General features: G+C 41.4%; 1 protein-coding gene across 3 annotated transcripts; it reads right to left on the reverse strand.

Moving 5' to 3' along the window:
- LOC143475207 (serine/threonine-protein kinase pim-1-like) lies at nucleotides 1-4,474 on the reverse strand. Of its 3 annotated transcripts, XM_076972974.1 has the most exons (8): nucleotides 4,392-4,474; nucleotides 2,347-2,775; nucleotides 2,144-2,238; nucleotides 1,750-1,800; nucleotides 1,105-1,483; nucleotides 813-989; nucleotides 382-493; nucleotides 1-91 (listed from the first exon to the last, which is right to left on the reverse strand). In XM_076972974.1, exons 1-7 carry the CDS (start codon nucleotides 4,414-4,416, stop codon nucleotides 387-389), a joined length of 1,263 nt encoding a protein of 420 aa, XP_076829089.1. In that variant the 5' UTR covers nucleotides 4,417-4,474; the 3' UTR covers nucleotides 1-91; nucleotides 382-386. The 3 variants fall into 3 exon arrangements, with proteins under 3 accessions (XP_076829089.1, XP_076829090.1, XP_076829088.1); XM_076972975.1 differs by lacking the exon at nucleotides 382-493 and having other exon boundaries at nucleotides 8-91; XM_076972973.1 differs by lacking the exon at nucleotides 1-91 and having other exon boundaries at nucleotides 102-493.
- Nucleotides 4,475-24,238: the final 19,764 nt, after the last annotated feature.

Here is a 24,238-nt window from a genome sequence, read left to right on the forward strand (position 1 = left end):
GCAGGATCTTCACTGTCCCAAACACTCAAGCTGCTCATCCTTCTGATGCTGTCCAGAGGTTTGCTGGTTTATGTGGTCCTCAAAACTGAATCTATGGAATTGGGGGGAAAAAAACCATTTAGAACTCAGAATAAATAGAGGAACAGTACAGATAGTACAATCCTAAATTGCATTTTCGATTAATAAAGTACTACATATAAGCATATACCACTTATAGCATTCAATTGTTATATAGTACACTATGCCTGACCCAGATTTTTCTGGTCCATAAGCAACAACTTGATAAGCTCATCCAATATTACACTGCACCTTGCAATTTAATTTTGCACTGTCCTCTAGTCTCATGCCCAGTACCATTTACCTCTACACTCCCTGTCTAACCTGAATTAGTTCTGAAGTCCTTCTAAAAACCACTCATGTGCAAGAACATCCTCGAGCTCAGGACGTTTTTCAGGGTCCTTTTGCAGACACCATGTTATCAGATGGCGGCACTCTGTGTGTGTAGCAACGGAATTAGTTGAGAAAGGAAATCAGTTACCATCTGAAACCTCTGATCTGACTGTTCTAATGGCTTATTCAATGTTTTTAAAATGACAGAACTGTACAGAATCCTCCATCACTAACAAAAAAGACTCAACAAGTCTTTTTATAATTTTAAGACGGTTACAAAATGTTGTATTGCCAATTCTCCATTCTTCATTAGTCCATTTTATCAATCTGTGGTATTACATTACCAGATGAAATAATTACATAAATGATCATTTTGCAATTTAGACTTTCTAGTTATCTTAAAGATGCTTCTGCCTTTTCACCTCTGGATGGGTTTCCCTTGAAGCACGGGTCTGCCTCAACAATATCCTCCTCCTTCTCAAAGGGCACATGTCCACAGATAATACTGAAGAGGAGCACACCCAGACTCCAGATGGTGGCTTGACGGCCCTCATACGCCCCGTCAACCAGCCATTCAGGTGGGCGGTATACCTCAGTGCCTGAGACAACGAGAGAGAATCATCAGTCAGTAACAAAATAAAAAGTTTATAATAGTCTCTAATTTGATCCCATTTTTTAACTTGAGGTGCACATTTCATTCCTATGGTGAATAACCTTTAAAGAGCCTGTATGGTCCGGTCGTAAGCAGATCGCCACAGCCAAAGTCGATCAACTTGACATCAAGGGTGTCTGGGTTCACCAGAAGGTTCTCTTCCTTGACGTCTCTATGCAGAACTCCACGGTCATGGCAGTGAAGGACAGCCTGAACCACCTGACGCATGATCAGTCGTGCCTGTGGCTCAGGCAGTTGGTCTTGGTGCAAGACCGAGAAGTCAAACAGGTCCATGCACGGGATGGGTCGCTCCAGAATCAAGATGAAGCAGTCCTCGCACTCAAACCATTCTAGGAGCTCCACAATATGCTCACAACGAGGTGGCTTACACACCATCTCCATTAAAGCCACCTCTATGGGGAGACTGCGAGTTTCGCCAGGCTAAAATTAAGGAACTCATGGTTAGTATGGGTTTGAAGTTTTATAGTGGAATTATGGTTAGCAGGTTAACATGAAAGGGATCTGAATTGGTACCAATCATTAGATGAAACCTGAATCTAAAAAGTGAACTGTTTTCCTTTTGTGTTGGGAGGAGTCACTGAATGGAAAATTAACAGCTTTGCGTTTATAGTCCCTTTGCAGTTTTACCCATCTAAAAAGTTCCAGACATTGTTGCAATATTACGTAAGTAAAGATATTGGACTTACAACAGTGATGAACTCCTCTTTGTCAGACTTTGGCACAAATTTAATGGCGATCTGGTCACATGAAAAACACAGCAAGTGAAGTTGTTTACACAAAACAGCCAATACATTTAACATATCTAAGGGCTTGCAGATGGTAGCCACAGCTTCTCGGGTAACTCATAAATCTGGAGTCTGATAAATACTCATCCACAGATTGTCAAGCTTATCACATTGTATAATCAGGATCTTTCAAAAAGTGGAAAAAGGTCAAGGCACATTAAACTTGACCACTTGATTGCCATGTGAATAACAAAGGCTCTCTATGGAAAACGCATAGCTCCTTCAAAGTTCTTATCACAATCTAAAATAGAAATTAGGTCCCACAATCATTCTTGTATTGTGTGCTGATGCTCACCTGTTTTCCATCAGCATCGCGGACTCCTGCATACACTGCGCCGCATCCTCCTGTGCCCAGGAGATCTCCCAAAGTGTAGCGTGAAGTGAAGCTCTCTACATGAAACAAAAAAAGTTACATCCTTGCACAACATAAGATTCAGTCAAAAAAAATTCAGCAGGTGTAAAATGCTGGTAGTGTTGAAGGTGTTACTCTAGACAGACCTAGGCACTCCTCCTCTCTCTTCCTCTTCCTCGCCTGCGTCTCCATGGGGTGGGGTGCCAAGTCTTGAGGAGCATCCCCTGTTCTCTTCCTACTCTGCCTCAGGGGTTCCTCTTCTCTCCCTCGCTTTGCAGAGGAGCGGGACGCCGCCACGGGACCTTCAGTCGGGGCAGAGCGCTTCCTCCTCTTCTTTTTCTCACTGGGCCACGAGGTGTGTGTGGACTTTTCACCACATCCAACGGGCACCAAAACTGTGATGTCCTCTTTGTCCCCTTCACTCTTGATCTTTCTGCTCCTGGGACTTGGTGTGTCAGAGTTGGAAGAGGCTCTGCTTGTAGTGGCCTTGCAGTCCCTGCACCTGGAGGGTCCAGGCACCACAGAGTTCTGCCTGAACTGGGCCACTTTCCTGGGCTTGCTCCCCTTGCCCTCAGCTAAAATGAAGAGAACACAATGTTTTTGTAACCTTTAAGTAACATTAGGATTATTTTAACATTAGCCATATAACATAATATTAGCAACATAATGCATCATTTATATTGGGGGTCATTTATTTTGACATGGGGGGGGGGGGTGTTTTGTGGAGTGGCGAGATTACAGCTCGCGTTGTGTTCGGTGGATTGCTCCTACTTGCGAGGTGGATTTTAAAAAGTTAAAAGTCCCATCCATTGGCTCTATTGTGAAATTTTGTTGAATACGTCCTTTTTTCGGAAGTTAGAGTTTATTTTAAACTCCCATGCCTTTCACTACTAAGACACCAGATAATTATATATCATAATTATATATATATAAGCAAATATAGTGTGTGTATCGTTATTTGTAGTAGTAATTGCGATCGCAAGATACATGCAAGATAGGATGTGTTAGCTCACTGGAAGTGGAAATTACCCAACACAATTTAGTTTGTATAGACCACTAACAGGCGGACGGTGGTCCGGATCCGGACCCGAACGCAGTCCTGTAAGGACCCAGAATAAATTGTTAAAAATATTTTTTTATTTTGACGGGAGAATTAATTTTAAACCGGAGCATTTATTTCAGGGCTATTGAAAAAAACACTCCGTCACGAGTGTTACGTTCGCCACCCCCAACAAATCACGTTTAATGCGACCCGCCGAACGTGTCTAAATTATAGTAAAATCGTCATTCATTTCCCCTTTTCACCCTTTCATTTGCAATATCCTCGTTTCCCCCAATATATAGCGCATTAGTCCAGACACATTGACCTGTTGGAGTGGAACTTTCCTGCTGCCGTTTTGCCCTTCGGTAAAAATGAGCGGAGCAAAGAAAAGAAAAGTGGACACGGAGTGCCGAGTGTTTAAAAAAACAAGTGGACAACAAATTATTTTTTCACGGAGGTCCGATCAACGGCTGTATGTCTGACATGCCAAAACGGTTGCAGTTTTCAAAGAGTACAATATCAGCCGTCACTTTGCTACGAAGCGAGCAAGCAGTCAACAGAAGGACAAGCGGCTACTGCTCAGACGTTGGCAGTTTCTCTGCATATGGAAAGTTTGGAGGAGCGTTTTTAAATTAATCACAATGTGCGCATTTACGCACAGCAGTGGTTCAGTAGCCCTTTCTGGTTTCTGCTGCAGGTAGGATATTTAATGCAGTCTGTCTCTCAGAACAATCCGTCCATGATTTTGCGGTGTTTAAAACGATTAGAAATTACTGAGCTCGAGTATTTCGTTGGGTAATAATATGTTTTGAATGTTGAATGTGTTCCATTTATCTTTTTCCAGTAAGTGTTGATTTCATTAACTTTGTACCTTCAGTTGAAATGTATAAAAATAATCAATTTAATTGCGTGTCAAATGCTCCTGACCCGGACAGCGTTAACCACCACACCCCATGATGTACTGGTAAAATAAATTAGTATTAATGGCGCTAATGTCTTCTAACGTTAGCTAGATAATTTAGCAATGCTAACATAGGTTAGTCATGCTTCTCCAAAAAACTTGGGTTAAGTCGGTCTTGGAAAAATGTGCTTATGTTTTCTATTCAATAACGTCCTGTAAACCGATACTGAAAAAATAGCGTGACTTACCCTTAGGAGAAAGGGAACGATCCATGTCTTAATCGCTGTGCGTAAATATCGGTTTGACCTGACGCGCCTTTTCTTGATCCTATCGTCGTCTTGCCGGAATATGGTAATGAACTAATGAACCCGAACAGGACTTTGTATACATAGGGTAACTATGGGTAACTGTGCCGGTAACTATGGGTAACTGTGATGTCATAATAACGTTGCGCCATCCTCCCACAAACTTCTACACCTGTGTTTCTGTGATGAGTGTATGAAGTGTAATATTTAGTATATTAAATATTTTATATATTTTAGTATTTGACATTTCACAGAAGGCAGGTGAAATGCTATAACTGATATTTATGAAGCTGTGCACTGTATAGATGGACAAATGTTACCTTTTGTGTTTATTTAACTGTCAAATTCTTGAAGTACCAATAGAACATTACGCATAAGCAGTAATCAAAGCCATATGCTTGCTGTTTCATAATATGCAAGAAAATAAAAAGGTAATAATATAAAAACCAAATGTTTATGATGTATAGTGAACTGTACAAGTCAAGAAATGTAACTATGAAGCTAATTCTAGAACCAAATAGATTAATTACTGTTGTATGTAAAGCCAAAATGTCAAGTCAATATATTATTAAATGTATTTTTAATGTAAGCTTTACAAATGCATGGGTCCAGATCCCTAATGGGCAAGCCAGGGCCCACAGTGACAAGGGAAAACTCTATAGCTGGGATTAGGAAGAAACCTTGGGAGGACCAAGACTCCAAAGGGAATGCATCTTCCATTGAGTGGCCCAGCTAGTAGCAGTTCATATTCATAGTTCTACCTCTAAGCAGAACAGTCCCTTCAATGTGGTAGTTGACAGCATCAGCACATCCACTGGCAAAGCAAACCATTTCTAGGTGCTTTATGGAATTGTCTTTGTAGAAGTACGTAACCAAGATATAAAATGCAGACCCTCCTATCGTGTTGTGGGTCAATTTGACCCTTTTCAAAGTTTGAAGATGTAGGAAAACTATTTAAAATAATTTTTTCAGTATGAAACTTCTTCTGCTAGGGTTAATTAGTATAATCAACATATTATATGAAAATAATTAATGTCAGTTATTTGCAACCACCCCCTGCATGTTTATATCACATAGATACTGTTCGGGTAAATTTGACCCTTTTTTAAATTTTTGACCCTTTTTAAAAAAAATTTATTTTTATTTTATTTATTTGTGTGTGTGTATGTGTGTGTATGTGTGTGTGTGTGTGTGTGTGTGTGTGTACAATTGTGTGTGTGTGTGTTTGTGTGTGTGTTTGAGTGTGTGTGTGTGTGTTTGAGTGTGTGTTTGTGTGTGTGTTTGAGTGTGTGTTTGTGTTTGTGTGTGTGTGTGTATGAGAGTGTGTGTTTGTGTATGTGTTTGTGTGTGTGTTTGTGTGTATGTGTATGTATATATGTGTGTGTGTGTGTATGTGTGTATGAGAGTGTGTGTGTATGTGTGTGTGTGTGTGTATGTGTGTGTTTGTGTGTGTGTGTGTGTATGTCTGTGTATGTGTGTGTATGTGTGTCTGTGTATGTGTGTGTGTGTGTGTGTGTGTGTGTTTTTGTGTGTGTGTATGTGTGTGTGTATGTGTGTGAGTGTGTGTGTATAAGTGTATGAGAGTGTTGTGTGTGTTTGGTATCATAGTTTGAACATGGGAATTTTCACATTTTTATGAAAAACGATCCTAATTGAACCATTACCTGTTACAAGTAAGGAACACCATTGCACTAAATATTGATAGAATAATTAGTAATGTAGTTAGTAATTAAATATTCACACTGTTTGTTAGGATTTTTTTGGTTTCAGACATCTTTTGAACAATTAAACATGCACCAGGGTCAAAGTTACCCTAAACATCACGGCTGTTTTACAAGAATGCACATAATAGGTGGGTTAAATATGTAATATATGTATATAACACATGTAAATATGTATATAGCACACATGCCAATGATAAGCATGGGCTCCAACAGGCTTATCTATGTCAACATAACTAAAGGGAGGGGCCTGGAGGTGACCACAGTCATTGTAGAGTATTTTTTAGGTAAGTGGATGTTTCTATTACGTTATGGTAATGCAACTAGTACAAGGTGCAGCACCCTAACCCTAGGTTTACGGTAGAGCTGTAATGAGGTAGAGAGTTAAAACTAGCTGTGAGACTTGGGCTGTGTTCGAAATAGCCTACTGCATACTGCACTCAGTATGTACTGGATACTGCATACTGGTCCTCGTAGTAGTATGCAGTAGTTTCCAGAATGCGACAAAAGCAAAGCATACTACAAGGTCACATGAACATAGCGTTGCATGATGGGATGCAGTACACCACGAAGATAGCTCTGTTCGCGTACTGGAATATTTTGCGGAAGTAGTATGTCATCTGGGGATGTTTTGCATACTGGAAAAATTATTTTTATTCACATACTGCAAACTGATTTGGGGACCATGCAGTACGCCAGTAGTATGTAGTAGGCTATTTCGGACACAGCTTCACTCTCTGTACTAGGGCTAGATGTGAATAAACACATCGGCTGTATCTTTTATGTTCTCCCATTTCTTCTGTCTACATGAACGCATGAATCAAGATGAACCATAACATGGTGTCAGAAGCTTCTGCCAGTGTGCTGAAACGGAGTGAGGTAACAGCATAGAAAGCTAAGGAGAACTTCACGTTGTTCCACTGTAGATAACCTCACACAGAGCAGATATGGAACAGTTCAGCATTAAAGAGAAATTACTCTGAGAGCCCAAGCTTACTTTGACCAAAGCCATTGAATGCCAGGGAGCAGATTAATGTAACGGCTGCCCGGAGAAAGAAGGAGGAATCCATGCTCTAGAAGAGACCTTAAAACACACAAAGCATGGTAACTGAAGAACACTAAAGTCAAGAGTCAAGTCAAGAGGCTTTTTATTGTCATTACATCTGAGTACAGGTACACAGTGTAACGAAATTATGTTCCTCCGGAACCGTGGTGCAACACGAATCAACAATACAATAGACGACATAAAGTGCCACAGGGTAAGAATACAACGTGCAAAATGTACAACATGGGACAATTTCACAACAGTACCAAAACACTACAATAAATACAATAAATACAACAGACCAGAGACAATTGACAGACATGACAGTGTAGTGCTGGTACAGTGCAATGTTCACTGCAGTCTTTTTGTGCATGTGTAGGGTCAGATCAGTGTTTGGTAGTCTTGAATGCACTCGGTTAAATGATGAAGCTTGGCATGCAACACTGCTCATCAGAGGAGTACTAGTTAACTTCAAGCCTGACACTGGTGCTGATGCAAATGTTTTGCCTCTAGAACAGGTCGGAAAGATGCCAGGAAGTCTGCACTTAAATCTTACAGACATGAAACTGGTTGCTTATGGAGGTGCAAAAATCACACCAGCCGGATGTGTCCAATTGAAATGTAGTACTGAGCGTGCAGAGGTAAGGTTGCTGTTCTATATTACCAGGCAAACAGCATGCCCAGTACTGGGTAGAGCAGCATGCCAAGAGATTAACCTCATAACCTCATTGAAGACATAAGAGAATGCTCGCCGACAACAAAAGAGGAGCTAGTGAATAAAATATCCTAAAATATTCCATGGACTGGGTGAGTGTCCAGGTGAACACCACATTCATGTTGACCCTGATGCAACACCAGTTATACATGGCTGCCGGAAAATCCGATTCACAGTCATGGATAAGTTGAGGGAGACATTAGCTAAGCTAGAGAAAGCAGATGTTTTCACTCCAGTCACCGAACCAACAAACTGGATTACCAGTTTGGTGATAACTGAAAAAAAGAATGGATCTCTAAGTCTTTGTCTTGATCCTCCTTTGCTTAAACAAAGCAAACAAGTGTCAGCATTATTCCATTCACACAGATGTTCAAAGCAAGCTTGCAGAGAAGAGTTTTCTTCATTTTAGATGAAAAGGATGGACACTGGCAGATCAAGCTAGATGCACCTGCATCTCTCTTGCTACAGATTTAAGGTGCTGACGTATTAGTTGTACACAGAAACGGCTGGTGGTTCAGCTCCTAGCAGTGGGATAACAGATAACATAGTGCTTTCTGTCTCTGCACATTCCCCTGATGCAGGTTACAATATACACACATACATACACAAGTACATGATTACATACATTACATAAATCACACTATTCACAGTCCTTCTGCTAATCAGAATGACATGTACTAAATCATAATGTTCTTTTGTAATTTTAAATGACATAAGCAAAATGGCGTAATTTCTCTCACACTTTGCTTGGACTCAGGGCCGGCCCTTCCATTAGGCGATATAGGCAAATGCTAGGGGCGCCGGCTGTCCAGGGGGGCGCTCGCGTGAACGCGTTATTTATTTATTTTTATTTTTAATTTTTTTTAACAAAGTAATAATTCAGAAATATGAAAACAAACAAAGTCCACATAATCACAACTTCATTGTTTAATAATATTAGTCAAATTAGCCCCCTCCCCCCGCTCGCTCTGCGCCCCTCTTTACTGTTTCTTCTTCTTCTTACATCTCAGATTTACTCCAATCTCCAATCAGGCAGCGCTCAGCGCTCATTTAAAACTCAGAGGAGATCGTGCTTTTTCAGTGTACGCTCCGAAACTGTGGAATAACCTACCACCTGACATTCGTCATGCTACCTCTGTCTCGGCTTTTAAATCAGGTTTAAAAACCTATTTATACAAACTTGCATTTGTTCAGTAAGACACTGTGGTATGTTGGGTGCATTGATGTATGTTATGCTATTTTATTTTATTTTTATTTTGATTGTTGTATTTCTGTATTTTACACATTATTTATGAGAACATGTACAGCACTTTGGGCAACCTTGGTGGCATAGAAAGTGCTTTATAAATAAATTTTACTTACTTACTAAAAAAACAACGCCATAGAGTGAGTGACATCTCTCCGGAAAGATGCCAAAAAGACCGAAGTTCTCTGGTGCTCAGGGGAGAAAAAGGGAGATACCCGTCGCTGCAGAAGCAAAAGTCCAGGGGGTGGAGCTGGATCTAGATCTAGATCTAGAGCCATTCCAAATCACCGTTGTCGTCCTAAATTGCTATTCTTATTTACTCACATGCCGTTCATTTGTGAACAATCATGAATGTGAAAGTAGGTTAATAATAAACCAATTTTCATCTCGCTAATGTTAGTAACTAGTTTCCTTTGGTGATTATACTAAATCTGACTGTATCTGTTTGCACGTACAGCCACTGTTAAGTTTATCTAATCTAGGTGTCTAAGTAAGTGACGGTAAAAACTGATGTTAGAAGTGTCACGGTCACAGCTCCGGACCCTTCCCTGTGGGCGTGCCGTTATGTCGTCTGCTGTTATGTCCATATTAGTAGTTCCGTGGGTGTGGGTTGTCTGTGAGCGTGTTCGTAGTCTCACCTGTGCCTTGTCTCGAGATCACGAGGGTCTGTGTTAACAACCTATTTAATGTGCGTTCGCGCAGTGTCTTGTGCTCGTCTTTGTCTAAAGTTCATGCCTCTGTAAGCCTCCGCATTTGCGGGCTTACATTATCTGTGCTGGGCTTTGCGTGTTTTTGTATTAAACGTTCTGTGTTTCACCGCAAGACGCTCGTCGTGTCTCCTCCTTCCTCCCACACGCCAGCGTCACAAGAAGACAAGCGGTTAGCTAAACAGAATACAGATATATTAAATACTTATGTATGTTGTGTTCTTCATATTGGACATAAACTGTTAAATTAATTAGTGTTTGCTGTAGTTATAATTTGTAATGCTTGTCCTGTTCGGTACCGCATGGACACGTCGAGGGGGGTAATTCAGTAGTGTGTGCATGTAACGGCCATGATCCTCATTAATCAGTTCACTGAAAAACTTCACAACTAATATAATGCTATTTATATTTTTCCATCCATCTATAGATGCATATCACGGTTTTGAAAAAAGGACAGACGCTTTCAGTTGTGCAGTGCACTACATGTTGCAGTAAATACCACTGTCCATTCTGCACACCTGAAGTGTTCCGCTCTAACGAAAAAAGTAATTTTATTAAAGGTAAAAAAAAATGAAATAGTACATATTTAAGAAATGTACTGTACTTTATTATGTTGGCAATCACAGATCATTATTCCTGTCCACTTTTACGTTTTCTTGTAAACTTAAAAAAATGTGTATTGTGTTATTTAAATAATATTCAAAGAACATTTTGATCGGTAAAAGGGTGAATTTACTGGATTTCTATTTCCTGGTCGGAAAACGTAAGCGACACGTAGGAGGAGTTGGATTAGATGCAGCTCCGCCCACCCCCTGGACTGACCAAAAGAAACTATGGACGGTGGGAGGAGTTGGATCTAGATCCAGCTCCACCCCCTGGACTTTTGATTCTGCAGCGACGGGTACTTGGAAAAAGGAGAAAAGAAGAGGAAAAAAGGCAGCAAAAAACCAAAGGTAATATAATATGGTGAATTACACTATACTGTATGTTGCAGACATGTGGACTCGAGTCACATGACTTGGACTCGAGTCCGACTCGAGTCATTAAACTGATGACTTGTGACTTGACTCGACAACATCACTGAAGACTTGCGACTTGACTTAGACTTTACCTTTACTGTCTTGGACTTGGAATCGGACTTGAGCTTTAAGACTTTAAAAGACTTGAAATCCTTATTTTAACTAGACTGACCAGATTTGGGTTTCTGAAAAGGAGGACACCTTTTACAAATTTATTTTTTAGCGGCGTGTGTGTCAATAGTTGACGGGGGGATAGCGTGTGTCAAACCCTAGACGTCGGATTGGCTACCATGTATGTGAATCAAAATACAACCGTCAGTGCAGATGGATGATAGCCTGTCATTCATACACTACTTTTTAATGTCATGCGATCTACCCACACTTACTTCGCAAAATCCTGGACGATTTTGAAATTACCCCCGGAAATTTTTTTTAGGTCTCAAAAGTAGGATATGTCTGGGAAAAAGAGGACGTCTGGTCACCCTAATTTTAACATAATAAATAAGTAATATAGAATCACATAACTGGATGATTTAGTATTAAATGGTGTAAAATGTGAACTGCTCAGCTCAGTTTATCCGTAACCTAACTACAGGTGAAGTTCTGCAGCCGATCGGGGGAGAGGGGGAGGGGGGGGCAGCAGCGTTGAATTTGTGCGGAGAGGACAAGCAACATGCTCCCAAAAATTATCCTGTTCAATTATAAAGATTATGCTGTTGTGAATAAAAGAAGAACTGCGACATGCAAGAGATGTGGAGTCAGGATAAGAGATGGAAATGCGACCACTTCAAACTCAGGGGTCGAAAATTAACTTTTACAGGGGTCCACATGAGCAACCTGACTTGTGTGAGCGGTCCGCACCAACGATAAATCGAAAGCGGGGACCAGGGACGGACGGACGAACGGACGAACGAAAGTCACTGAGGTGAGGGGAGGGGGGTGTTGGCGACGACAATTGCGACGACATCTCACGTTAGTGAGTAACGTTAGTTAGTCTGACTAACTTAATATACTACTAATCAACTGCATCATTTGTGTTAAATATTGAAATTACATATGGTGACTTGACTAGGACTTGAAGTTTAAGACTTGGGACTTGACTCGAGACTCGCTTGTATTGACTTGGGACTTGACTCGAGACTTGATTGTATTGACTTGGGACTTGACTCGAGACTTGATTGTGAAGACTTGAGACTTGCTTGTTACTTGCAACTTAGTGACTTGTTCACATGTCTGGTATGTTGTACAGTAAAAGTTCCCTTCAGAAAAATACTGTAGTTACTAGCTAGCAAAGTCAGTTACCCCCTTCCCTAAACTTGTTAAAGAAATTTGCCCCCCCCCCCCCCCCATTTTGACTATGTAGTGGAGACAGCTAAACGCCATTTCACTGTGACACCCAAACTGTGTCACACCCAAACTGTCGCCTGCCGAACTGAGCGACTGACTCACCCAGATCTCTTTGATTGTATAAGATAAACACTGATTCTTTACCCAGCAACAGGCCCCAAAGGACCCACATCCATAGTGGTGTTTACCTCCCAAAAGCCTACAATGCTGACCTTATGATCTCCTGAGCTTGGGAGAGAGGCCATCTAAGAGAGGCTGGTCAACATCAACCTTCTTCGGAGGACACTGGGACCACAGTCAGGAAGGACCATAAAACTCTAAATTCCAACCTTATCTGATTGCCCACAGTTTAAACCCATTGGAAGTTCTGTGTTAAAATCCAGAACTGAAAATACAAATATTTCAGAGATCTCTAACTCCAAATCTGAACTGTACACGGAATTGGGATTCAGCTTACAGGAACCAGCTCAGCGAATGCAGTCTAGAGACACCGAACTTGACTACCATCCATACAAGGAAAGATTAATTATTCTTGAAACCAGTATTCAGCTTTCCAGCCTTTAAGGACAAAGGACCACAGGACCATGTGCCTCTAAATGTGAACACTGTGCCCTGTGGTTGATATAAAGACACAACTTATGATCTTTCATGTATTCAGTATTAAGTGATTTTATTAGAATACCTGTCATTGTATAAACAAACCACAATGATGCATATATTACTTTGTGTATCAGTAGTTAGACATACCTGTTCTTGTAGTCTTAAATTGTATAATGAATGCAGGCATGCATATATATATTACTGTGTGTTCTGCTGTTTAGACATGCATGCTCATTAATTCTGTGTTAGAGTCATAGAGGCTTGTGTACTCACATATTCCTGTGCTGCCTTATTTTAGACATATCAATACACTTGTATTCCAATGTAATTGTAAAGCTGGGTGCAGCACGAAGGATGAGACACGGATCCTTTGCTTTGGCGACCAACGTCACTGCTTTATTTACAAGTATTGCGCAAGAAGGCGCACGAGGAACAAGAAACACAGACACGTAACGTGTAACGTGTAAACGTAACGTGTAGACACAACCACACCCACGGAGATATACTGACGCAGACAAGTAGACGCAGACGACGTTAACACACGCCCCAAGCACGTGACAGAAATATAAATTTAGATTCATAGATAACCAAGTATAAACATGTAATGTGCTATATTAGGCATATGCACATCTATGTATTAGTTTGTATGTCACTCATCAAATGTATTCATTCTCATGTGTGCTTATGTGACCTCACATTCATGCCTGTCTGTGCATTATGTGTCATTTATTGTCCAAAGTGGAAATTAAGAATGGCTCAATGTGTAGACTAATAGAACCAAATTAATTCTTATTTAGGCAGAGTATGTAAGTCAATTTATTTAGGAATAGGGAATTCCCCTTTGTCTTCAAATTGTGTTAATCTGTCTTCTTTGGTTAAGTCATTAACTAGACCTGGAAAGACGGGCACTCCTCGCTCCCCTCTCTCTCTTTCCCTTTCTCTCTCCCCTGTCCGGGCAGAGGTAATGAATATTCATTAATACAGTCCAAATGGTCAATGACATGATGACCAAGGAAGACGCACCAAAAGTTGTTTTAAAAGGCCTTGCTCGAATAGAGACAATGAGCTTGGCAGCCTGGTAGATTTGGAAGGACTTGGAGAATTTCGCCAGACTCGCCGAGACTCAAAGACTCGAACTCGTTGGAAACACGCCAAACCATCGCGACCAACAGTTTGCTGGACTCACGCCGAACACCGCAGTGTCCAGTAGAGCGATGCTAAGAGACCGCAACTAACGCTCTCACCGAGTCCAACAATTTCAAGTCCAAGATTCTTCTTTATTTTATTTTATCTTCTTTATTTTACGTGTCGTCATCAAACGTACTTTTATTTAGTCTAGTCTTTCAAGTCAACCGCATCTTCTTTCTGAGTCAAGTTATCCGCACAAGTTTGTCTGCACCCTCCAGCTGCGACTGTGACGTCACTGCTAAGTATCCGCGATTCGAGCCGTCTCGCGTGACCTGCTCCGCAGACCTTTGCTGCCTCAAGAAACGAACCGTGAACGCGCACCGGTTGGTCCGCGTCACCACGCCTCTTCTTCAACGTAAGACGCTCAGTTTATATGCTGTTTTCACAGATGGAAATTCTGAAGTGAGGGGGACCAAGCTGTACAATATATATACATATGCTTGTAGATGCTAGATTTCGGATGGGGTCAATATAAATCTGGAGGGGACATGTCCCCCCCCGTCCCCAGTGCCATCTGCGCCCCTGAATACTGTTACCATTAACCTGCCCAAACTTTCTCTTTCCCTTTTCTATTCTCTCTCTAAAGACCTTATGTCCGTCCCTGGGTCCTACAATAGGAAAGCCTTAGGGTAGTCATATAATCCATTTAAATCTCATGACCGTCGATAACTGCTTATCATTCGCTGTTGTTTAATTTTATATTCTTTGTTGTTCACTATCATACCCCTAGTTTAGATTAGTACATTCACATATAGGTTTAGTTTCATTTTGAGCCAAATCATTCCATATGTTTTGTAACAATTGCTATATTAACCATTTAATAAATTTGGACATTTATTCATTAATCTGGTCACGGTGGTAAATACATATTTTGGTCGATGGTATTAGGTCACTGGAACCAGAACTTAACCCTTTAGTAATGAGACTGATCAAACCATATTCCACCTATTTCCGTTATCACAATACTGGTTCCTGAGCAATCAGGATGGTGCCCCGTTCATAATCCATAAACATATGTATCCGCTACAACTAAATAAGCAGGCCTTAGTCCTCATTGATTAGAGACTCTACTCGCCTTCTATCGTCTCTTTTGTATTTTTTGTATTTGGAAAAAGCTCCAATTAAAGTGGTAACTGAGTCGGGACTTTTCTAGCATCTGCTGAATTGTAATTGAAGGGTGCTTCGTTTTAATATGAGAATGCATGTTGATGTGTTTCCATCTTTGGCAGAGAATTTTTATAAGCAGATCTTACACACTGACTCATATAGGTTTGTTGGCTCTGTCTTATAATTTGAAACAAATCCAAAATGCTGCCAATCTGTAGCAGTCGTGTTTTTCTTTGAAACCAGTTCGCTTCACTCATAACTAGCACTCGTCGTCATTATGGCTTTTTCCCCTCTGTATGATCCTTGTGAAAACCGCCACTCCATAACCAACTGCTGACCCCTCCCACAGATGTTTTTAATGAATACGCCAAATTTTTCAAAGTACAGATTTGGCACGTTGCATCACGTGTTTAATATACTGCCACAATTTTACAATACTGTCATCATACTGCCCAATCCTAGTAGGTGCTATTCAAGGACGGATTAAGGATGGTCTGGGCCCCTGGGCAAAGAGTTGCACAAACAATTTGTGATAGGCACAGTCAAAAAAAGTCTAAGTGCTATGTAGACATTTGGAAAGGTTGACTGTAAATTCAAATTTATCATGGTTTTGAGCATTTTACTAGGATGTTTTTCTTTTTCTGTTATGAATGATTTGTATCGTATCAATTCATCAGCCAAGCTCATGTTCAGATCTGAAGGATATGCTGCAGCGAGTGAGTTAGCCTTTAAAGTGAGCTCACTGTTGGACATATTGTCAGGCATGAAAAGAACATCAAATAGCTCAGTTAAGTGTGTGTATGCATTCAAACGGTGGTAGAGAGAGGACACAAGTTTGTCAATGACAACATTGAAAATTTTGATCCGAAACTTGTCCTTTCCGTTAAATGCTACACCTGGCTCTGCACTATCATCAGACATAATTTTCCGCTTCTTTGTATGCTGGAGGTCATGCCTGTACTCTTGGGAGACAGCAGTGGTGACATTTAAAGCTGCCCCTTCAAACACCTCAAAGTTATCTCATAGTCTCGTAAAGACAAGAGAAGTTGTGTAGCTGTACATATGTCAATATCATGCTTCTGCAGCTGCAGGCTTGTGGCTTGGAACCTCTGTAGTATTGTGTCCCAGAAGTATGCTATGAAGGCCATCTCCAACTTGTCCAATTTGTCACAGAGTGCAGAGGCTTCACTTCGAGTTACACATTTCTCCTCCATATATTTAGACATATCATTCAATGCCTCTCAAAGTTGTGCATAATATTTCCAAAGAGCCTTAGGGCGTACTCACACTAGGCACGGTTTGCTGGTTCCGTGCTGGGGCCCGGTTATCCCCCCTCCCCCTCTGGCCTGCACTCACACTGGCTTCATCAACCCGGCCCGAGCACACTTACGTCACCACAACGTGACTTTATTTGGAAAAAAAGCGCGCTCGCACAACACTATGGAGTTCACGATTCTCTTTTTATTGTATTTTTGGAGTCGTTTTGGAAGTGCAGAAACACGGTGCAAGCACAGATTTATCGATCATTTAACACAACGATTGTCTGCTAATCGCTTTGCCGCTATGACTGTTTAACGTGAGCGTCGCATCACTGACGTCATGTTTGAGTTCCAGCGAAATGAACCAATCAGACGAGGCACCAAGCGGGCCCGGGCACCGATAGCGCTCACACTAGAAGCGAACCGTGCCCGAGTCCACATGAATCGTGCCCTGGCCCACCTCTTCAAGCGGGCCCGAGCACGGTTAACTGATCCGGGCCCTGGCACGTTTGGAGCGCTCACACTAGCCAAACGAACCGTGCTTCGGCAGGCAACCGTGCCCGGGCCCGGATCACAGAGCCTAGTGTGAGTACGCCCTTAGTTGACTCAGCTCGTGCGCTCCATCGAGTACCTGACAGTGATTTCAGTGTGAGTTTGATATCAGTATCACGGAAAACCTTTCCCCACCTGTGTGTAGATGATGCACAAAATGTGTACATTGCCTGTACAAAGTCAAAAAAATGTCCAGCTTCTGCCCAACAGCATTGACACCAACTAAATTCAGTGAATGTGCTGCACAGGGGACATAACAAATCAAAGGGTTTCTTTGTTTAAAATGAGCTTGGACTCCACTTTCCCGACATGTTACTTGCATTATCATATGACTGGCCCCTACAGTTGGATAAGTCTAGGCCCAGATTCTCCAATAGGCTCAAAAGCTAGAAAACGCTCAACTACATGTCCGTCATTATTAACAAACCTGAAAATAAAAGTAAGGTGGTCCACATGAGCAAGGTCTGGAGTGGAGTCAACTATAACAGAGAAGTATTTTGATTCTTTGATCTCATTAACAATTGCCTGCTTTGTTCTCTGTCCCATCAAATGGATCCAATTCTTCACACACTGTTGATGATAAGTAGGACACAAAACCTTTTCCCTTACCTCCAAACCTTTGGAGGTGCTCAGCTAGGAATGGGTCAAATTTGGCTAAGAGTTCTATAAAGCCCAAAAAATTACCTTAAAATGGAGGGCCCTTGGAAATAAAAAATATATTGTACCATAAATGTTCATAGGCATCGCAAAAAGTTTTTGGCCAGGGCCCCCCCGGGGCCCCCTGATCTCAAGGGCCCCTGTGCGCTGGCCCCAATGGCCCGGTCAGTAATCCAGCCATGGTGCTATTATTAGCTTAGCCTTGCAAATTTTTAAAAATAAATATATATTAAACCACACATATGCTCCTCTGTTCCATCACCTTCCAGTGAAGCAGCATCACACGATCATATCCCTCCACCTCAGTACACCAACATGAAGCTGCATCAGGGACTCCTGTCCCCTCCACCTCAGTAGACCAAAGTGAAGCTGCATCATCAGGCATCTGGACAAATGCTCCATCAATAGACCCTGCTGACTGGCCCCCTGAACTGACTGAAAAGATAAGAATAGAGTTTGTTCTCAGAAAACCATTTCAAATCAAGAACAGTTTCACGTTTCCCAAACAAAAAGATGGGAGAAGGTGCCAGCATGATTAAGAGTCTTAGCAAATGGAGAAAATATCAAAAGAAGCTGGCTAATGTACTCAAAAATGAATGACAGTTTGTACTGCTTCTGCTGCTAAATGTTTTCTCAGAGAGATTTCAAATTAAATAGAGGCTAAGGGCTAATTAAAGGGCTAAGGGATTGGAAAAATGCAAACCACCTTCTAAAGACCCATGAGGACCGTCAGGAGCACAGTACACACATGGCAACATGGAAAGAATTAGAAGCTCATCTTGAAAAGGGGATAACAATAGATAAGCAGGAGATGGCACTTGCTGAGGCTGAGAGAAAGAGGTGGCGTGAAGTTCTTATTAGATTGGTGGCAATAATTCAGTCCCTAGCTGAAAGAAACATGGCTTTAAGGGGATCCACTAACACATTAAACAAACCAGACAATGGCAATTTTCTCAAAGAGGTGGAGCTTATGGCAAAATTTGATCCAGTAATGGAGCAGCATGTTGTCAGAGTGAAAAATGGAACTAGCAGTCACACACATTACCTGGGCAAAAAAATCCAAAATGAACTGATAGAGTGCATCAGTGGAAAAGTACTGGAAAATATAGTGGAAGAGATCAAAGTATTTCTCCATTATATTAGATTGCACCCCTGATCCAAGTCATAAGGAACAACTCTCTGTCATTGTCAGGGTTGTATCTCTCAAAGACATGCCACACATTAAGGAACATTTCATGGGTTTTCTTGTAGCAGAGAAGTCAACAGGAGAAAGTTTATCATCTCTTATCCTCAAAAGACTAGAGGAGCTTAACATTCCCTTTGAGGACTGCAGAGGACAGTCTTATGACAATGGTGCCAATATGAAGGGAAAGAACAAAGGTGTTCACGCGAGGTTGCTTCAGCAGAACTCACGAGCCTTCTTTGTCCCATGTGGTGCCCACACTTTAAATCTGGTGGTTGTTGATGCTGCTAGGAGCTCAGCAGATGCCACTGGCTACTTTGGATATTTAATGAAATTATTCAAACTCTTCTCAGCCTCCCCCCCAAGATGGCAGATCCTCCTGAAACATAAAAAGCGTTCAGGCAGTAAGGTACCAGGCTGGGCAAGTCAGAGAGGCTCTTCTGGTAGTGAGAGAAACTGCTGCAGACCCTATGGTGAAAGTTAAAGCCCAGTGTTTGTCTGAGGAGATTGGATAATCAAATAATGACACTGAGAGGGGCAAGGGAAGAGCAAAAATAAGGAAGCGATTTAATGGAATGAAGTGCACTAACTCAAAAACCTGTGACTTAATCCAAGGAAACAATAACATGCAGTCAACTGGTACATAGAGAGACAAACAACACTCAGGTGGCTAACTCCCTGATTGGCCACGCCCACCGGTGACATGAACACAACGCACCAAGATGAATGTACTGCATTTTTTATGCAAATTTTTATGTATTTTCAACATAGTACATCATCAAAGTATTTTTGCATCTTTCAAGTTACATTACTGCATTTTAGTCTACTACCTTATATTTATTTAGCTTTTTGTTCTTGCTTTAATGTAAATTCTTTTAATTTTCTATCTGGTATTCCTGCCAAGGAGCAAAGTAAGAATTTCAATGTACACAGAAACCTGTTTCCTTACTGTGCAAATGACAAAAAGCTGTTTCTAAATGGAACCGTTTTTCAAGAGGACAGAAGATCGTCACGGTCGGCCGGTCCAGCTCCATAGGGGAGACGCCCACTTCACGACTCTCCACCTCCCGTTCAATCAATCAATCAATCAATCAAAGTTTATTTGTATAGCGCTTTTCACAACACATGTTGTCACAAAGCGCCTTACAGGATTTAAAAGGTTAACAATACTACGGGTCCAGAACCCTAATGAGCAAGCCAAGGGCGACAGTGGCGAGGAAAAACTCCCTAAGATAGTGGGGAATAGGAAGAAACCTCGGGAGAACCAAGACTCAAAAGGGAACCCATCCTCCATTGGGCGGCCCGTTAACACACAGATTACACAAAATACAGACAAATACACAAGTCACACACAAATCACACAATCAGACTAAGTAAAGGTAAAAATGAAAGTTCTGGGTTATGATATTGTCACTGTAAATGTCTGTTGATGAACGCCAGGCTTTCATTCCGTGTCGGAGCAGCGATGCTGGTATTGTAGGCTCCGACTGCAATGTTACTCTCCAGGTGAACCTCGGAGAAAAGATACGAGATGTAGTAAATATGTAACAGATTAATCAAAGGCCAAACTAAACAGATGAGTCTTTAATCGAGTTTTAAACATTGAGACTGTGTCTGAGTCCCGAATAGAGGCAGGAAGATTATTCCACAATTGTGGAGCTTTAAAAGAAAAGGCTCTTCCACCTGCTGTGATCTTTTTGATCCTAGGAACAGTTAATAACCCTGCGTCCTGCGAGCGAAGTGAACGCGCTGGGTTATATTGTTCAATAAGTTCACTAAGATAGTCTGGAGCTAAGCCATGCAGCGTTTTATATGTTAATAAAAGTATTTTATAGTCAATACGGAATCTAATTGGCAGCCAGTGTAATGACGATAGTACGGGACTAATGTGATCAAACTTTTTAGTTTTTGTTAAAACTCGTGCTGCTGCGTTCTGAACCAGCTGGAGTTTGTTTATCGATTTACCAGAACATCCAGCTAGGAGACTGTTGCAATAATCTAAACGAGAGGATATGAATGCATGGATTAGTTTTTCTGCATCACTAATATTTAATATGTTTCTAATTTTGGCAATGTTGCGCAAGTGAAAGAACGCTACCCTAGTTATATTATTAATATGTGTATCGAACGAGTGTGTATGTGTATCGTTCACTCCCTTGGTCACAATCCCCCACCTACTGATTATCACACGCACCTGTCTCTAATTCCCTCTCACTCCTTACAAGCCCACAGGTCCTGCAGGTCGGTGCTGTGCATTCCTTGTGCCTGTCGGGAGTGAGGCTGCGTGTGACGTCTTCTGCCGCTGTCCTGCACAGACGCCAAGTTAGTAGTGACGCTTGTGCTTTACGCACTTCTATTAGTGCTCTGCGCTCTCCTCTTTTCTTTAATATATTTGAGTGTGTGTTGTGCACGTTGAGCATGAATATGGACATTAAAGAGAACACGGCACCATCCATGTTGTCTGCTGCTTCTGTCACCCAGTTACAAAGAGCTGCAATGCTAGATGGTTTCAAATCAAAGTTAAAAACATCCGTGTTTGGCCAGGCCTTTGGTTCAGGGTAGATATTGTATATATTTTGTAGGTACTGAAACATTAACTAAAATGTGGCATTAATTCCAGTATTATTAAACTTTTTCTGATTATTTTATCGTCTTTAATTCGTATGTCTTATTTCTCTCAATCTATTTTTTATTATTTTAAAACTTTTGTTGGTCTGATTTTGTTAAATTGATTTCAATTTCTATTTTTTTAAATTCATTATATTTTTTAGCAATGACATTCCCAAGGATAGATCTCGGATTGTAATAAGCTCCTTTTCCTGTGTAAAGCACTTTAATTTACTGCTTTGTATAAATTATATACGTATATAATTAAACTTGCTTTGCCTACACCATCAACTCACAGTGCCTTTACTCGCATCTTAAAATTGTGTCAACCACCATATGGTGTAAACGTGCCCCCACCTGAATAACTACTAATTTCACAATCACAAAAGGCAACAAACTGATAAACAACTCAAAACTCCATATTCATTAAACTTCTACATAATAAAACGAAACAAAAAACATTTTGCACTTTGTATTGCAGTTCAATTGAATGGAACATTCTGTTGCTCCTTCGTTGAGTCAACAGGTAGGTGTACGTCAAGCTGCTGATCTGTGTCCTGGGCAGATGTTGGCATGTGGAGTGCATCGTGCTCCAACGCAAGGTAGGAAACATAGAAGCCTGTAACAACGCAGAACAAATCCTGTTTGTAAGGGAAGGACGACTGCACTGCACATCTTAATGGCTGAATACACACATCTCCATGCCTGGAAACACACAGCTGCTTTCATAAATTATACTCAAAGTCTCACTTCCATTCCTCAGATGAGATTTCAAAAAGAGAGAACGGCTCCATGTAAAAGTTCATATCTACACCTCACCTCCTCCACCACTTCTTCTTTTTTCTATGTGCCATTCCCTGAACCTCACTGTTCTTTTCCTCCTTTCCATCCCTCTGTTCAGTTTTCCTTTCCTCATATATCACGAGTGACAGATCTCTGATATGGATATAAAAACAAATTCTAAAACTATCGCTAATGCAATTTTTCACAATACAGTACATGACACAAACCGTAGAAGACACTTTTCCAGCACCCACATACCTGCACCAAAGCATCTCTGTAGCTCTGGAAAAAACACTTATTTGCATGTTCACAGTAGATGCACATGTCAGAATTATGGGGTGTAGATCTGGGATCAATCTTGAGGGATCTTGAAGCCTGTTCACCCATCCACGTTGTTACTGGTGTCCTGCTGATCTCACCGTTGATGTTATCCTCAGGGGTAGCAGCTCCTCGGGAGAAAGGTGGAGCACTGGTCACAGTAGAAACAGCAGCAGAGACCTCCAGGTCAATCGAAATATCCTCCATTTGAATCTAAACGAGAGGAGCCTTAGAAACAGAAACAGTAACAGAACTGCCAAAATGATTCTTCATTAAGATTATGAAAGGAGCAGAACAGAGCCATCTCCCCACCCCACAAGTGTACCTGTTCACGAGCTCCTCCCTGCTGGAGGAGCTTCTTAGTATTTTCACTCAGGTTGGTGATGGGTGGCAGACGAGTCCTGGCATTCCACATGTGTGGAGATTCAGAGGGAGGTGGAGAAGCTGCTGGCACGATGCTCGGGCTGTTAGGCCAAGCACTAGGGGGAGCTGCTCCAACAGTCTGTCTGGAGTCACCTGCTCCTACACAAGTGGATGGCGAAGTGACATTTGCCCTGGTGGTAGATTTAATGAAATGAAAGGATTCAAGGCAGAAGCAGAAACGGTGGTCTTGTTGATGCAGGACCACAGTTTCTCCCTTCTCTAGAATATTATTCTATTTCAAGTAGCTGAGGGTCTTTTTGTATAAAATTATGTAAATATCTTTACCTAGTGGCAGTTTTTCAAAAGACAAAAACTATTTCAAATAAGGTTTAAAAAATCAGAGCTATTTTGACTAATCAAAATGCTATTTTCTGCAGTGTGAAAACAATCCTACATAAGTACAAAACAGGCTTATTGAGGTGTTTTGGAATTATAATTCAAATATGTGAATTTCACATTATTTCAACCTTTCACTAATCAAATCTCAAACATGTATGGTCCTGTAGATGAGGAGACTTAATCACCTCCAGAAAAGAGGGGTCGCATGGAGACACGCGAGCAGCTGACGGAGACGGCAAAATACGGCAGTGTGGGGAACATATCAGAAGACATCACGGAAGGCATCACAGCCCAGTTGAATGCCATCCCACGAATGGACAGCCAACTGCTTTTGCCAGAAAAGTGTTGTCACTTAGTTTCCTGTTTCATCTCTTCGGAAATGCTTCAGACCATACAGGAGTGGACTGTCCAGCATGCACACCAGACACAGCATGAAAACTGGTTCATGGACCTCCCTGAACTAATGGCGTTCATTGCAATCCTCATCCTGCGAGGGACTGTCCGGCTTCCAGCGGTGCATGACCCATGGTCTGCAACACTGGCAGTGCCCTCCATCATCAAGATTATGTCGCTAAACCGCTTCCAGGACATCATGCAGCATCTACGCTTCGATGACAAGGACACACGCAGCGAACGAGCTGCAACTGACCCGTTTGCATTATCCCATACCTTGGCAAAGACTCCAGTCGTCCCACGGGGGAAAGACTATTGTGGTTGAAATTCTGTAACTCTTAAGCACAATAAAAGTCAGAAGCAGTTGGGTACTCTCTTATTTTTTAAGATGGAGTAAAATAAATTTATTAAGCAAATATGGATTAATTAAGCAAGTATGGATTAATTCCAGAAACCCCTGTTACAAACGCACAAGGCGTCTGCCACAAAGAGCTAATTCCCCTCTCCAAACTCTCTCTTTTATAATTTAATCATAAGCACACACAGTGTCCACGAGGTGATTAACAGAATATGATTGGGTA

The sequence above is a fragment of the Brachyhypopomus gauderio genome, chromosome 14, assembly GCF_052324685.1.
Source record: "Brachyhypopomus gauderio isolate BG-103 chromosome 14, BGAUD_0.2, whole genome shotgun sequence".
In the NCBI taxonomy this organism is placed as follows: Eukaryota; Metazoa; Chordata; class Actinopteri; order Gymnotiformes; family Hypopomidae; genus Brachyhypopomus; species Brachyhypopomus gauderio.

Bases quoted from the DNA above. Each gene is read 5' to 3' on its own strand.
- LOC143475207 (XM_076972974.1), bottom strand. From the start codon at position 4,416: ATGGATCGTTCCCTTTCTCCTAAGG. The intron at 2,776-4,391 runs GTAAGTCACGCT...TCTTCATTTTAG, and splicing joins TCGTTCCCTTTCTCCTAAGG to CTGAGGGCAAGGGGAGCAAG. The intron at 990-1,104 runs GTTATTCACCAT...TCGTTGTCTCAG, and splicing joins ACCATACAGGCTCTTTAAAG to GCACTGAGGTATACCGCCCA.